At 40.0% G+C, this 17,785-nt stretch overlaps 1 protein-coding gene across 1 annotated transcript in view; it reads left to right on the forward strand.

The window, feature by feature from the left end:
• The window catches only part of LOC134541627 (tryptophan 5-hydroxylase 1), a 115,274-nt gene that overhangs the window by 67,919 nt on the left and 29,570 nt on the right, over nt 1–17,785 (forward strand). The window contains exon 8 of the mRNA XM_063385198.1: nt 7,426–7,561. Within this exon, the coding sequence (XP_063241268.1) occupies nt 7,426–7,561 (136 nt within the window). The remainder of the gene's footprint in view (nt 1–7,425; nt 7,562–17,785) is intronic.

The following is a 17,785-nucleotide window of genomic DNA, read 5'->3' on the forward strand; positions in this document are numbered from 1 at the left end:
ACCGCATTTTGAAAAAAAAAAAAAAAACTTAATAATTTTTCCTTCTACTTAAGTCTTGAATGCTCAGTTGTTTAAAGTAACAAGTAGTATTCTCAGTGATGTAAACAGCACAACACAACACAACACTGCGTAAATGATAAATCTGTACCAAACGACCCTAGGTCACAATACTTTACAGGAAAGTAAAAAAGAAAATAAAAGTAGTTTCAATGATACGAGTATGTTTTTCCATCAACAGCCACATGTGTGTGACCTGCGAGAAGGAACTTATGATTCGCTTCTTCCAAATGAGGAAGATTTTGCATACAGCCACAGGTACTTAACATTGTACCTGGACTTATGATTGTCGGATTTAGCTAAAACTTTTATCTTAGCCTATTATTGCTATCGATATAGATTTTAAAAAAATATTCAAGTGAGTCCCGATGCTATAGTACGATAGCAAATGAACTTTTAGCACATAATACGCTATAAAACAAATATCATCTAAATTTGGCTTGACTCGTTTGGCACTGTTAGATAGATATGTGAAAAATTCAGTTCTCTCCACTTCATGAATTTTTCTGAGAGTTAAAACAATTTTCTTAATCGTACCAATACAAGTTATTTTGTTTTAGTTGAATCTGAACATTATTACAGAAATTCACGCACAAGTAAGTAACCGAAATCATAACAAAACTTACGCGAAACGTAGTGTGAAAATTCAGAAGAAAATTCGTGCGAACATTCGAAGACTATCAAATTTTTAGAGACGCTTGGATACGACGCAACAAGCGTCTATATCTTACAATAGCTCACTCCTGGTAAGTAGACAGCTGACACCTGGTGGATAGGCAGCATACGCCTTGTGGATAGGCAACTGACTCCTGGATGGGAGAGTGTTGATGCCTGGTGACACCAGCGCCGTTAGGAACAATTGATGGGGGGAAGGGGGGGGGACCAACCTATCCGGGGGTGGAAGAATATGGAATACCCCGCACAGTAGATGTGTCCGAGAGCCTTTTTTTCCCCCTTCAAAATATGACCTCAAAACTAAGATTTAATATCCTTTTGGAACGATATAAAAAAAAATCTGTATTTAAACTGTTTTATAATAACATATCCTATTTAAACGCAATTATTACATTTTTTTTCAAAATATAAGGGGGAACCCCCTTCCCCGGCTAAAGGCTCCCTGATGGGTAGGTAGTTGACACATGGTGGATTGGCAGCTCATGCCTGGTGGTTACGTAGCATACGCCTGGTGGGTTGATAGCTCACGCTTGGGGGTATTCACACGCCGGGTGGGTAGGAAGCCTACCTCTGATGAGTAGTCAGCTCTAGCCAGGTCGGAGGCAGCCTGGTGGGTACCAGCTATGCCTGTAGGAAGCTCATGATTTGTCGGTAGGCAGTTGTCATCTTGTGGGTAGTCTGCTTCTTCTAGCTGGTTAGGCAGCTGACGCATGATGGGTAGGCTGTTCAATAAGTTTGGTTAAGTATATGGTGTCTAGTGACTAAGTAGCTTACTCTGGTGGGTAGGCATAAAGGGCCTGGTGGGGAGGCAGTTGCCGCCTGGTGGGTAGGTAAATGCCGATTTGTGGGTAGGCAGCTTACAACATATCGATATACAACTGACACGGTATGCAAATTACGCCTGATGGGTATGGAGCTCAGGCATGTTAGGTAACCAGCTCATGCAGCTGACGCCATGTAGCTAGGCAGCTCACTGCAAAGGCTGCTAACGACAGTTGTGTTGGCTGCTGATTCCTAGGAGGTACAAGGATGACACCTGGTGGGTAGGCAGTTACGACTGTTGGTAAGGCACCTCATACCTGGTGGGTAGAAAGATGACGCCTATTGGGTAGGCATTTCACACTGGCTTGGCATGCAGCTCACGCCGGGCGGGTAGGCAGCTAATGCTTGTTGGGTATGAAGCACACGCCTGGTCAATAGGCAGCTCACGCCTGGTGGTTTGACAATTCACCCCTGGATGGCAGTCAGCTCACGCCCTTTGGGTAGGAAGCCAGGTGCGTTAACAGCTCATAGCTTGTGGTATAGCTGTTGGGTATGCAGCTGATGCTTAGTGATTAGGCAGCTAACCCTGGTTGTTAGGCAGCTGACGTATGGTATTTAGTCAGGTGACGCCTGTTAGGTAGCTGATGCATATGTGTAGGTAGCTCGCACATTGTAGGTAGGCAGCGTTCGCCATGTGGGTATGCAGCTCGTGCCTTGGGGTAGGCAGATTACCCCTGGTGGGTAGGCAGCTCTTAAACAAATGGGCAGATGTTACGCCTGGTGGATAAGTAGCTCAGGCCTGGCGGGTGGGGAGCACATACAAGGTGTCTAGGCAGCTAACGCCTGGTAGGTGAGAAACACACGTCTGCAGTGGAGGCAGATGACCACTGGTGGAAAGCAAGTTTACGTCTTGTGGGTAGGCAGCTAACGCCTGGTGGGTAAATTGTTCTTGCCTTTTGGAGAAGCAGTTTTAGCCTGGTGGGTAGGTATTAGACGCATGATGTTTATGCAGTTCACGCCTGGTGGGTAGGCAGCCCTGGCGGGTAGCCCGAGCTCCTTCAGGGGTAGCTCCAGACCCGAGCATCCGCTCAAACACTTCAAGCTTGCGCTTAGCAGAGCCCTGCGCCAGCTCCTTTACTATACAAACATGCATGTAAAGTAAAATGTTTGTCTTAAATTGAACAATTTTTTTACTATCTAACGTTAAATATATTATTACTTTTTAATAACGCTAAATTTATTTTATTGTTATTAATTGTTTGTTCATTAAATATATTGATAAATTACCAAAATCATTCTCAAAATTTAAGTTCCTGATTTAATACAATTTCTTAGACATACGCCATTTCAGTTTTTCACTATTAGTCACGGGAAAAAATACATACAATCAAAATAAGAAATTAACAATGAAAAAAAAAACCTACAGCAAACAAGCCTAAATCAGCTTATTTCAAACAGATAAACCCAACGATGAGCCTAAACAGTTATAATGGACAACACAACGACGACAGCACAGACGAACACATTCAGACTTAAATATCAGACAGAACAAGAATTCTGTGGAATGAATTTAGTCATGAAAAATAATAACAGCGCAGACGAACTCAGTGAGCTAACAACGACGAGACAGTTTCAACAATAACAGTAAATGCAAACGGACAACAAAACCTGGACAACTCAGCAAATATACGAACACAACGATGAAGATAAACATGTATTAAGGACAACACAACTACGACAAATACATTAGGTTTCCTATGACAAAACAGTTGTGACGTTTCGGGAACTGGAATCGTTTCCCGTCATCAGGCACAAACAGAAAGACTTATAACTGTTTTCTGTGAGTTATTTTTTTTTTTTCATGTTTTATTTCTTATTTGTATACATATATGAATTTACAAACAGTGCAAAACTGCAATGACGTTTGTCTAAAAAATTGTATTAAATCAAAATTCTCCATTGCATGACTCAATTAAAGAACTATTTAAGTTCCTAATTGGCTTAAAAACTTTGAACTAAAGATTTTTTTTTTTTTTTTTTTTTTAATTTTCTTAAGACCACCTTTTCTTTAGCGTCTATTGTACTCCCCCGTCCCCTCCTCCCCTAGGTAAGCCCACTCTCCCAAATATTAGGGCCCCGAAAAATCAGGAGCGAACTTCCCTCTTATTTTCTTCTTTTCAGACTTCCATTCCATAGTTGGCTTTGAAATTTGCATAATATTCCAGATGTGTCTACAGCTAAGTGCTGGTACATTGAATTTTTGTTACGTTCCTACTAAAGTGAGTATGCCGCGATGGAATGTTCCTCTTAAGGCTTCTTGTAAGCTTCCACGGCCACGTATATGAATAATTCACGGTAAGAAAGTTTTAGTGTTTGGTCGGTCGCAATTTGGTCCAGAAGATTTCCCACAAGTTAGATTTTTGGCAAATCAGAAGCACTGTTTTAAGATGCTCTCAGAGATAAAATATGTCGCTAGTTTATTGGTGGGATTTTTTTAATACCGCAATAATAAGTGCTTATGAAAATATTTCTGTAGGCATTGATGTTTCGAGTAAATAGTAAATAAAAGCACGTATGCCACAGTAAATGAACTGTAAAACGCATTAGAAAACTAAATAGCAGGAACTGTGGCTAACGCATCATGGGATAGGTTACTCTACAGAAACCTGCATAGCTGCTCGTGCGGCAGTTTTGTTGGATGCTTTTATCAGAGCTCGTACGTAAACTCTCTATACATGTCGTACACTCTGTTTAAGACAATGTGAGATATTTTTGACATGTGCTGCAGGGAACATTCAGACTTTCATAGCTGAATATTATGATGTAATAAACCATAGAAACCCCGGAATTCGGTGTGTCTCACTCTTAAATCGCAACAGAAAGTAAATGACGCCCACTGTTGTCAGATTTTTACCACCCGGCTTTTCAATATTACAAATCTTATGTTCTATGTCATCGTTGATTCTAATAAATTTTAAATTTTTTTTATTCTTGTAAAAACCAACTATTATTTCATAGGCGAAGTTATTTCGGCTGTCGGACTCTACTAATAACAAGGCGTTCTATATATATGTATATATATATGCTATGCTAAAACAGATCCAAAATATTTAGTATGAAACGAGGCCGAACAGACTCCTGGTTAGCTACTTCCCGCCGCACGCTGGCATTCTGCTGGTCGCCGCACTTGCCGGCGCGTGGCCAAGCTCAGCTTCTCGGACTGCTGAGACCTCGTCCGGAGCTGAGTGTTTGTGCTAAAACATTTAACAATTCTAAAATATTGACAAACTTTATTCCACTATTAAAACAACATTTAATGCAAATACTGCAATCCATTTTCTTAAACAAAAAAAATAAAATGACAAATCACCATTGGTGCCAAAACAAATGTAACATTTTTGACAGCTGAAAACAAACTAAACGTACAATATGGCTAAACATGTTCACATACTTTTCAGAAATGTTTACCAACACAAAAACTTAAAAACTTGTGGGAATAGGACTACTAAAACCCGCGAATTTACACGATTTCATTTACGTTTTGAACAAACCTCGTGCAATGTTTAAGATACATCTTTAAATATTCTCCGCGTTACAAGTTGTGTCTGAAACGTTCATACTCTATGGCTTTTATCTGACAACACATCGCACTATAACAACGATAGCGCTAATGGCATAAATCGTGCATTGAGGGAAAAAAAAGTAAATGCCAATTAAAATAAACACTGCCAACCAAGGATGAGACATGCCATAACCAAACACAAGTTTGTTGATCTTATATAAATTTTCTGCTGTGAAGGTATGGATGTTGCCCGCAGCTGCAGGTGTTGTGCGGGGTGCAGGCGAGTGTTGTGTCGGCAGGCAAGATGGGCTTCCAGCTGCTGTGAAGGTATGGATGTTGCCCGCAGCTGCAGGTGTTGTGCGGAGTGCAGGCGAGTGTTGTGTCGGCAGGCAAGACGGGCTTCCAGCTGCTGTGAAGGTATGGATGTTCCCCGCAGCTGCAGGTGTTGTGCGGAGTGCAGGCGAGTGTTGTGTCGGCAGGCAAGATGGGCTTCCAGCTGCTGTGAAGGTATGGATGTGGCCCGCAGCTGCAGGTGTTGTGCGGGCTGCAGGCGAGTGTTGTGTCGGCAGGCAAGACGGGCTTCCAGCTGCTGTGAAGGTATGGATGTTCCCCGCAGCTGCAGGTGTTGTGCGGGCTGCAGGAGAGTGTTGTGTCGGCAGGCAAGACGGGCAGCCAGCTGCTGTGAAGGTATGGATGTGGCCCGCAGCTGCAGGTGTTGTGCGGGCTGCAGGCGAGTGTTGTGTCGGCAGGCAAGACGGGCAGCCAGCTGCTGTGAAGGTATGGATGTTCCCCGCAGCTGCAGGTGTTGTGCGGGCTGCAGGAGAGTGTTGTGTCGGCAGGCAAGACGGGCTTCCAGCTGCTGTGAAGGTATAGATGTTCCCCGCAGCCGTAGGTGTTGTGCGGGCTGCAGGCGAGTGTTGTGTCGGCAGGCAAGACGGGCTTCCAGCTGCTGTGAAGGTATGGATGTTCCCCGCAGCTGCAGGTGTTGTGCGGGGTGCAGGCGAGTGTTGTGTCGGCAGGCAAGACGGGCAGCCAGCTGCTGTGAAGGTATGGATGTGGCCCGCAGCTGCAGGTGTTGTGCGGAGTGCAGGCGAGTGTTGTGTCGGCAGGCAAGACGGGCAGCCAGCTGCTGTGAAGGTATGGATGTGGCCCGCAGCTGCAGGTGTTGTGCGGAGTGCAGGCGAGTGTTGTGTCGGCAGGCAAGACGGGCAGCCAGCTGCTGTGAAGGTATGGATGTTCCCCGCAGCTACAGGTGTTGTGCGGGCTGCAGGAGAGTGTTGTGTCGGCAGGCAAGACGGGCTTCCAGCTGCTGTGAAGGTATAGATGTTCCCCGCAGCTGCAGGTGTTGTGCGGGCTGCAGGAGAGTGTTGTGTCGGCAGGCAAGACGGGCTTCCAGCTGCTGTGAAGGTATGGATGTGGCCCGCAGCTGCAGGTGTTGTGCGGGCTGCAGGCGAGTGTTGTGTCGGCAGGCAAGACGGGCTTCCAGCTGCTGTGAAGGTATGGATGTTCCCCGCAGCTGCAGGTGTTGTGCGGGGTGCAGGCGAGTGTTGTGTCGGCAGGCAAGACGGGCAGCCAGCTGCTGTGAAGGTATGGATGTGGCCCGCAGCTGCAGGTGTTGTGCGGAGTGCAGGCGAGTGTTGTGTCGGCAGGCAAGACGGGCAGCCAGCTGCTGTGAAGGTATGGATGTTCCCCGCAGCTGCAGGTGTTGTGCGGGCTGCAGGCGAGTGTTGTGTCGGCAGGCACGACGGGCTTCCAGCTGCTGTGAAGGTATGGATGTTGCCCGCAGCTGCAGGTGTTGTGCGGAGTGCAGGCGAGTGTTGTGTCGGCAGGCAAGAGGGGCAGCCAGCTGCTGTGAAGGTATGGATGTTCCCCGCAGCTGCAGGTGTTGTGCGGGCTGCAGGCGAGTGTTGTGTCGGCAGGCAAGACGGGCAGCCAGCTGCTGTGAAGGTATGGATGTTCCCCGCAGCTGCAGGTGTTGTGCGGGCTGCAGGCGAGTGTTGTGTCGGCAGGCAAGACGGGCTTCCAGCTGCTGTGAAGGTATGGATGTTGCCCGCAGCTGCAGGTGTTGTGCGGGCTGCAGGCGAGTGTTGTGTCGGCAGGCAAGACGGGCTTCCAGCTGCTGTGAAGGTATGGATGTTGCCCGCAGCTGCAGGTGTTGTGCGGGCTGCAGGCGAGTGTTGTGTCGGCAGGCAAGACGGGCAGCCAGCTGCTGTGAAGGTATGGATGTGGCCCGCAGCTGCAGGTGTTGTGCGGGGTGCAGGCGAGTGTTGTGTCGGCAGGCAAGACGGGCAGCCAGCTGCTGTGAAGGTATGGATGTTCCCCGCAGCCGCAGGTGTTGTGCGGGCTGCAGGCGAGTGTTGTGTCGGCAGGCAAGACGGGCTTCCAGCTGCGTCCCGTGGCGGGCTACCTGACTCCGCGCGACTTCCTGGCCGGCCTGGCGTTCCGAGTGTTCCACTGCACGCAGTACATCCGGCACTCGTCCGACCCGTTCTACACCCCTGAGCCGTGAGTCCGGGCCTCGGTCCCACCGCGTGACTGCGAGGTGTCACGTCGTGGTCAGCGGCACACGAACACTAACCATTCAGTAGAAATGTTTTCTGGAAAAAATATTTCTGGGGGAAAAATATTCCTGTCATTCACCAGAACGTCTTCTGTAAATTCGGAAAATTTTCCAATTGAGTTGTACTTTTACGCAAACAAATTTTATCAAACATTTTGTACAAACATAATCAAATTAAAAATTAATTGAGCCATTAAGTGTCGAAGAGAGACAAAATATGGGCATACTCCACTGTTCTATATCTACTTTTTAACTCAAATTTTGTTTTACCTGTTCTTTAATATAATGGTAATCATTTTTAAGGGGTATAAAAATTTCATAATAGAGGATGAATAATAAACAAATTACACGAGCACAGACTACAGCATAGAAATACCATTACCTTAGTACTTATGCAACCTATCTCTAATCATATAAATCGATGCTGGTATCAGGCAAAAAGGAAAACTTTCCGGAATTACTTTACATTTTGGCAGAAAATGTCATTAAGAAAATTTTCACATTCACATCTCTTACACCAAACAGCAATAATTTGTACCGTTTTTAGTTTATACACATGTGCGTGTACAGATTTCAGAGGTATCACAACTAAATTTAGTGAACCAAACCTCTTTAAAAAAACACGAATGATAATATTATTACTAACAATATATTATCATAATGTAGGGCTGTAAAATGGGTAAACAACATCATTTTGCTATAAGATTTACTTACGCACCTCTGCACGCACGGTCACACGGAAAGACTCAATTCACTGTCCACTGGCGAGCTCTCTCATCCTTGTCCGGCAGTCTCCCCTCCCGCTCCCTGGGTTTCCTCCCCACCCTCGTCAGGACCCTCTTCTGCCGGTGCCTTCAGCCTGGGGTCACAATAATATCAAATACATAAGCGAGCGCACAGCAGGCCATGCGCACGACTGTGCACACGACTTGTGCGGAATTGGGTTCACAATTGAAATCTTACTGTTGATTTCAGCCAATGAAATTTCACGATGTATCTGACATCTGTTGGCGGTGTTAGTAAGTAACTATTTTAACTATCAAATGATTACCCCGTGACATCTGACCAGCAATTTGTCAGCACAAGTTTTAAACATATTAATAAATATGGGTTATAGGTTACATAAAAATTTCAGTTCATTATTCTAACTACGAAATGTTTCTATTTTCAATTTTTGCTAGTGACTCATAAGTAGAGCCAAGATTTTATGGTGTTATGAAAAAGGACTTTTCGTCATTAAGAATTATGGATTTCGTCTTTATCGTCATAAAAAATTAAAACACATGTAATAACATGTACACACCTAGCAGAGCTGCCTTGATCAAATGCTTCAATAATTCGTGGTTAGAGACTTAAAATATGCACATTAAACAATACTATGTTGAGAGTACATAAAAAATTAACAACTAAAATATTCAGTATTCTTATGCAGGTAAGTACTGTTCCTGAGTTCAGGAGAGAGTCTAAATTAATTAAAATAGAAACTACAGTTAAACTTTTGTTCTATAAATGCAATATAATTAAGCTAAGGAAAAAGCCACCATTGTCAGCAGTTCAGCATTCTCTGGTTTTAGAGATCTTCTTCTGTCACTTACAACTACAGAATACTTAGAAAAAGATCTCTCTGAGTCCACATTCGTTGCAGGTATACATATTAACTTTAAAGCAGCAGCTGCAAATTCAGGATAATCCGCTTTCATTTTGCATAGTATGTCCACCATGTCTATGTAGTTTACATGCGGTTTCTTCTGCTCTTGGGAAACCAGGTTTTGGAGTGTTATGTAGCCTGTCGCTACAGAGGTCTTCTGCACCTTGCAAAGGAAAGGTAGGTTCCCAATATGTTTCTGGAATTCTTTTTCCTCCACACGAATGTTTTCTACATTTTGAGGATTCATTAGAGCGCTGATTCCCAGAAATAGTTGACGAGATGGATCAGTGTTCACCAGATCAATCAGTTTTATAAGACTGAGTTTAGCTGTGTTCTTGAACTGCTCTTTAAGGGCTGCAGAGTTGACAGTTTTCATTTCAGCCAAAATGTCTTCAACATTTTCAGGAAATATTCCCTTAGCCAAGACATCAAGAGTAGTTTGAAGTTTACTCAATTTTGTGCACAACTGATGAGCAGTAGGATACTTTGTTCCTTCAAGAAAATTAATTAGCTCTACAAAGGTGTTACAGTTTTGAGCCACAAATGTAAGAGTGGCCTCAAGACATTGTAACTCTTCCTTCTGGAGTCCCTTGATATATTTAACACCAGAGTTATCTTCGCTAAGCTGCTCAAAGAATTCCACAATGTCGTGCAGATGGAGTGCGAGGTATGCTACAGATTCAAACCATGTGTTCCAACGTGTAACAACTGGCATGGGGAATAACTTGACCAGAGCCTTGTTTTCTCCATGTTTCTGGAGAAGAAATTGAAGGTATGCATGCCTCCTCTTTCTGGTGTTAAGAAAGGCCATCTTTACCTTACAAACGAAGAGGTTCAGTTCTTCCAAGTTGTTTTGCCAGATCTGCCCAACAATGTTTACTTTATGGGCCCAACATTGTATGTGGTACATGTGGTCACCAAATAGACCTTCAAGGGTGCCAGCAGATTTTGTCATGTACCTGGCACTATCTGTAACATACGCAATTATGTTTTCTTCCTTGACTTCATATTTGGAGCATACATCAATCACTGCCCGAGAACAACAAACAGCATTTGCTGCATCAAGGACACAAGAAGCCCCTAAGATAACATCTTGTTCAGCACCTGGTTTCAGAATTTTAAACAAGATGTTGAAAACACAATTATTACTCTTGTCAGTGGTTTCATCTGCGAGTATGACCACATCTTGCCCCAAGAGCTGCTGCTTGATTTCCACTTCTTTTTTCTCTCTAAGTAGGGGAATGTACTTTTTCCTCATCCAATCCGCTGTTGGAAGATCACCAGCACCCCTTACATTCTTCTGCATCCATGCAGTCAGCTTGCTGTTGTCAAGTTTCTCAAGAGGAATACCTGCAGCTACAAAGGCTTCAACAGTTTCGAGAACAAAATCTTCCTTTTGTTTTTTTGCGCATATTTGCGCCACTCCTGCTTCTGGGATAGAAAGCTGTCGTTTCAAAGTGCATGGGGATCGTTTACCTTTTACATGTTTGTCGCTAATTATGTGCTTGTTTACCGTGTCCTTACGTTCATGCTCCAAACGGCAATTACAATATTTACAGAAAAGTATTTTTCCGTCACTGACATATAATCCCTCATTCTTAAACTCGTCAGCACGTGATGCCGTAGTAGCTTTATTTTTCGGCATGATTAAGAAATTTAGCTTTCATTTATGCACGTCATTTGTAAACAAATCCCGGAGGTACCAAAAACTAGTATTTATTGAAGTTGTAGCGAAAAAATAAACCGCGGGAAGCCTACTTTTTACAGGCGAGAGAACCATATACTCAACCCGAAGTAAAAGGTTAGGTTATGTCAGGTCAGTGAAATAAATGTTTTTATTTATTTTCCGGGAGGGTTGGGTAGGTAAGCGTTATTTAAAATATTTAATGACCGTAAAATAAATAAATCCTTGCAATATGGTGCTTTTTCATTAGCGATCGGAAAACTTCGAGTATGTTACGATTTCGGCTCTCTCGCCTGTGAAGTGTGAAATTAAAATGAAGGCTTCACGGCGTTGCTTCACGGTAAACTGCTTATTCAACAAGCACACAAAATTGCGTTACAGTGAAATTTCATTAAATATCAAGTGATCATTAAATATCAAGGTTCGCTTTTATTTTCATACGTATTTATTTAATGAATGCAGTTTTTGTTCACGTGTATTTTTCAAAGGATACAGCAAACAAGGCGCTGAGATTTTTCACGTTGTTGTGTTTGTTAACTTGTTTACGATCGCCGGTTGTTATAATTGCGTGATCTCTAGTGGCTAGATGCGTTTAAAAACCCTAACCTAACTCCGATAACGATCTGTTTTTTGTTCGTGAAATCGTCAATTTTTGTGATATCTTGTAATTTTTTAAGATGAATAATTAACGCATTAAATAACCACCACACTGCAGTTGGATGACGACCATTTCTTCTACAGATACGGAATTTTTGTCAATCAACCAATAGTCGGTAGTAAACGATTTAAATCAATATTGAGGTGTTTATTTGTGGTTAGAAAACATTTCGCATTTTTCGCGGTTTGGGATGAATTTCGCGTGAAAATTCGCGATTTCGCATAAAACCATATAATCTTGGCTCTACTCATAAGTAATAGCATTAATTAATTTGTAAAGCAGGAATTACGCCTGAGTATTGTAATATCTCGACAATTTGTTGCCAAAATAGCTTCTCACTCCACTCTCATTGATTCTTGCACCATGCGTCCGTAACAGAAACAAAATATAATTATTTCCTTTCTACGCGCACAACCTGTCGAGTACACGTCGTTTTGCCTAAAGTCATTTAGCCTAAAATGTTCTTTAGGCAAAATGACTTTAGGCCAAACGACTTTAGGCGAAATGACTTTAGGCAAAATGACTTTTAGGCAAAACGACTTTAGGAAAAACGACTTTAGGCAAACTAACTTTAGGCCAAATGACTTTAGGCAAAATGACTTTAGGCAAAACGAATTTTAGGCATTACGATTTTAGGCAAAACGACTTTAAGGGAACTTAAGCAGGTGATTATAATTTTAGGCAAAACGACTTTAGGCACAACGACTTTAGGCAAAACGACTTTAGGCAAAACGACTTTTAGGCGAAATGACTTTAGGCAAAATGACTGTAGGCAAGCTAAACAGATGCCTAAAATTTTAGGCAAAACGACTTAAGGCAGAACGAATTTAGGCAAAATGACTGTAAGGTTTTATCACTGCCTGAGAATGTGGAGTGGTGCTCTGCGAGTTTAGGCAAAACGACTTTAGGCAAAACGACTTTAGGCAAAACGACATTTGGATACATAAATGTAATCTCTAAAATATTCAGAATAATACTTCGTTCACATTTGGCGCATAGATGGCGTGACTAGTAGTATATCTCGTAACAACATGTTTAGCACAAGTAAAGAATCATTTAGTTCAGTTTAACGAAAACAGGTGGTGCTACAAGTCACATTTAAAACAATGAGTATGCTGGTTTAATTTCGGGTCACAAGGCTGCGTATAAGTTCAAAGAAAAGCAATTTTGTGAATATACGTAAAATGTAAATTGATTATATTATAATGTTTATAAGTAATAATTGTTTATAATACTAGTTCAGTTTAATATATTAGATTCACAGAACTAATTTTATTTTAAGACATGTGAGCTTTGTTTGAAAGTATACATTTTATTTTAATTTTCATATATATCCATGATTTTGCTGTAGCACATGATGCATATTTATTTAATAGAATGTGCTAGTAAAAACTGTTATCGCAAAAGAGATTCGGCAATCCATGGAAATTGCAGACAGCATCGTACAAAATAGCACGACATTATAAACAAACAAACACCATTTTTATTAATAATAAAATTGTATAGTATAAAGTTTCCCTGGACATGAATTACTTAAGTGAGTAGAAATTAACGGAAGTTAATTTAAAACCCTATTTTAAACATAAATTCATTAATTTTCATAATTGAGTACTTCTTGCACTAAAACGTTAATGTGAACAGCTGTATACAGGCACTGAAACCGCGGACTACATTGTTCTTGTTTTAGAAAATATCACTGTTATAAACCCGAACGGCAAGAAATTTGTGGTTAATGTGTTTTCCTAACTTAGTTAAATAAATTTTGCACTTGAAGAATAAAAAAGTGTATATATATATAAGTATATATACAGTGTTGTTAAAAGTACTCAGAAAAAGTAATTGGGCTCAATTACAATTACTGTGGTGATAATGTAACTAATTACAAGTAAAAATTACTTTACATAGAAATAATCAGTAAAATTACAATTACAATTACTTTCCGCTACCATTTTAAAAATGACCTACGATTCAATTTTTTACACTTTGTTACATTAATAAACATACATACATATATGTTTTGTTAAAAAAAATTATTTCATGTAATTATTAAATTTATTATCTTAAATTAAATGAATAATATTTGAGGACAAACTTGCTTGAATAACATTAAAAGACTTATCTTTAAAAGATTTGTGCAATGGGAGTGCATGACTTGATGTAAGTTTTTGGACATACGCCATTGCTAAGAACTTTTTCTGTTGAAGAAAAACTAATAAATAAAATAAATAAATAAAAATACTCAAAAAAAGACAAAAAACACACAAAACTAAGCAAACAATTGCTGTTGTCAACAACTGTTCATATCCTTGTTGACAACAGCAATTGTTTGCTTAGTTTTGTGTGTTTTTTGTCTTTTTTTGAGTATTTTTATTTATTTATTTTATTTATTAGTTTTTCTTCAACAGAAAAAGTTCTTAGCAATGGCGTATGTCCAAAAACTTACATCAAGTCATTAAAAGACTTCATCCAAGTAGTGGAATTGACCTTACAAAACAATTGCATTTTAAAGTTCTCGATCAGATAGATTCCCTCTCTTGATGGCAAAAAACATCTTTACCAACACTAAAAAGACGCTCAACGGGAGCACTTGACGGCAGCGATGTGTTAAATTTTTAAAATGCAGATTTTAGGATAGGTTAATGTTGAGACGGGAAGCCTACAACTTACGTAGTTTCGGTTCCCTGCAAGAATTTCCGAAGATTTCCGAACTGCAAGTCATTATGGCTCTTCATTTTTGATCATACATGTTGTGCATAAGATCGTAGCACTACAAGAGTAAAATTATAAACTTTACTAATACAAAAGTGTAACATCTTCTTGTTCTTATGTATTCATTATACGTTCCGAGAATAAAAGTAACGGCAAGTAAATATAAAGTATCAATTACCTTAATATATCGATTACAATTAATGTTATGTATTCCGATTACAAGTACGAATTACATTTTTGAAATGTAATTCGTTACAAGTATAAATTACTTGAAAAGTAATCGTTTCAAGTAATCCGATTACTTGTAATTCGTTACTTAACAACACTGTATATATATATATATATATATATATATATAAGTATATATAGCAGGCCGGCTGGCCTCATTATTTTACTTTGCGATACCACATGGGATTTATCGTAATGTAAAATAACCCCGAAGTATCTTACAATCTAAAAGCTGATAGTTTTACTAATTACATTTATTCTGTTAGGATTAATAAATATAATGAGAAATAAAACATAATAGGCTTGTTACTACGATCATACTGCATGCCATAATTTAAATATGTTACGAGACTGATTAAGTGAATTATATGTGTGTTAAGGTGTATAGTATGTTTGTGGTGTATAGTCAACTTATTTATGTATCCCGTGATTATTTTCTGAAACAGTTTGAGCTTACTGTATATTTCAATTCTATACGCACATACCAGCAGTGTCTTTCTAGCTAATGGTTGCTATCGCTCACGAAAATTTAATTTTTTCTCTGGCCCAATCAGAAATCGGTAACTTTTGCACTGAACTTTCGTGATTCGCTTTCAGACTTTTCACACGGTCAAAATTGTAATTCTATCAATCATGAATAAGAAATGTATTTTTTCGCGAAAAATAACAGCCTTTGTTAATTTAATTTTACTATAGTGCTTAGAAATACGTATTCTGAAAATAATAATGTTTTAAATGATAATTATTATACACTGGATTTTCTATGGTATGTGTTTTGTTTTTTGGTAAATTTTTATATTCATAATTATACATGCCTAGTTGGAAATTACGTTATTTTATATTCGTACGTAGCCTACTAGAAACTTATTCGTTAAAATCTGGAAGGCTGAATACGCATTGAAAAATACATGTTTTATAAGTTCATTAAACGATAGGATTCTTCATGGTTCTATTTTGCCTTATATAAAATACTACCAATGATTAAAATTACTTGTATATTGAATGTATATTACATATTTTACAATTGATATACCTGAGGCCAGCTATATAGCTTATTTCTGTGAATATGAGAAATTAACTAATAATAACAGCCTATAAATAGGTACGCGAAATATCATATATTAGTTTTAGGGCAATCTATACTCTCAACGCATGTACAATCATGTTGAGTTTGCAAATGTAGTGGCGTATCTCAGTTCTTTCGCACGCTGTGTAGATATATTAATAAATGCCAAATACCGCAACAGACAATTAGATAAAATCACATTTTGAGTGATTATGTAAAAACGTAAATGCAGTTGAGCAACAACAGCTTAAAACTTGCAGAGCATTCATTTAACATAGTAAGGTAAAGTGTAGCCGACCTGTAACTGAACTTGCTAAATTTTCCAGTCTCTACCCATTACTTAACTGGTGTATCTGTAAGCACAAATTTTCCATCTCTATATATTGCTAAAGTGAATAGCATGAATGTCATCACCATAGTACAGAGAGGAATGGACAAGGTAGTAAATGGGATTACAGGTCTTGGTAACTGAGATTGCTGAAGAGCAACTGTGGTTATAGTGGAGGCAGACGAGTAAAATTCCACATACGTTATCAAGAACAAAATTTGGTGCTAGATTTAAGCTCATTTAATTTATTTACACTTTTTATGATTTTCTAGATTTTTTTTATTTACCCAAGCGCTTAGGACAGCCGCTGGCCTAAAAGGAGTGTCGAAAAAGCGGTGGGAAAAAAAGGAGGAGGCAGAAGTACACGGGCATATGTTATGCTACCTCTACACTTGGCAGGCTAACTCGAATTCCAACACGAATGCGAACAAAGACGAATTTTTTCAGATGCCAATGAACCATGAATCCACACTTGGCCTGCAAACGCGATTCCCAATTCCGAAGCGAACTAGATGAATCAGTCACAAACGAACTGAAAGTGTCTGCTATAAAGAGTATTTATGTAGTTATGGTACACTGCAGGCAGCTATAGTTTACTCTGTTTTGTTTACCAAGAAAATATAAACACCAAGATAACTTCGATGAATGTTCTTGGGTTACTGCTTGCAGGCCAAGTGTAGATACACACATTACGGACGTTGGCCCAACTTCCTTTGACTTGTTCAAAAAAAAAACGTCACCGAGGCGAGCGCCCACGAACTAACACGAACACAAGCCTTCACATGCCAACCAGCCCTCCACACTTGGCGCTCGCGAACGTTCGCGAACGTTCGCGAACGTTCGGGCTAAGTGTAGAGGGGGCATTATTCTAATGAGACAACGGAAACAACTTGAACCCTTGAATCCAAAAAAATTAAACGGAAGAAATTAATTTTGTGCAAATGGTCCAAAATAATAACCAATAATAATAAAACCAAAATAATATCGCGGAAAATAGCCGCTGCTCTTAAATTTCAGTCAGATAAATGCAGTATTGGAATTTTCGCCTATTTTTAATAAGGCCCTGCTACAATTGCCATGTGTCTTGGTCTCTTTGTATCATCCTCTCACGAAAAAAGGTTGCCACAAAAGTTATGTCCCGAGTTGTCAAATTGTAAACATTTCAAATACCAACACAAGAGTGCAGTAGTTTTGAGCGACATTTTAATATTTCCTTCTTCATTTGTCTGATGTGTTGTGGCCATTTGCAAAAGTTGGAGACCACAAATCCCTTAAAAAAAATTATAATACTAGTAGATCTTTTAGAGGCCACAAAATCAATTTAAAAATATTGATGATGTGAATATTGCCAAGCTTATTCTGTTTGAAAGGTAGCTCGGTAAACTGACATTTCAATGGCAGAGTAATTACGTGACCTATTTCCAATTTCGGTACATAATGGTCAATTCACAAAATTCACTTTGTTTTTATTGTTTGTATACTACTATTTTTCCCGCGCGGTTTGTGATCCTCTGTAGACATTTTACGTTTTTTTTAATTTTAAATAATTTATGTTTGTTTACAATTTTTACATGTTTTCAAACGTATTTTTCTTGCATGGGAAAACTCAATAAGGGACAAAATTATAAAAGTTCGCCAACTGCTTGATCACGAAGGGACAAGGGACGAAGGGACAAGAAATATGACGCCACAGGGCTTCGAGGACCAATAGGTGAGTTGTGTCCAACGGACATGGCATTGGACAAGTCAATTGTAGCAGGGTCTTTACGGTACCCAGATACATTAACCCGCACTGTGACATCGAGTCATTCTAAAAACCACGAGTCTGTTTAAATAAATATATTTTGT

This window comes from Bacillus rossius, chromosome 1 (assembly GCF_032445375.1).
Source record: "Bacillus rossius redtenbacheri isolate Brsri chromosome 1, Brsri_v3, whole genome shotgun sequence".
Classification (NCBI taxonomy): domain Eukaryota; kingdom Metazoa; phylum Arthropoda; class Insecta; order Phasmatodea; family Bacillidae; genus Bacillus; species Bacillus rossius.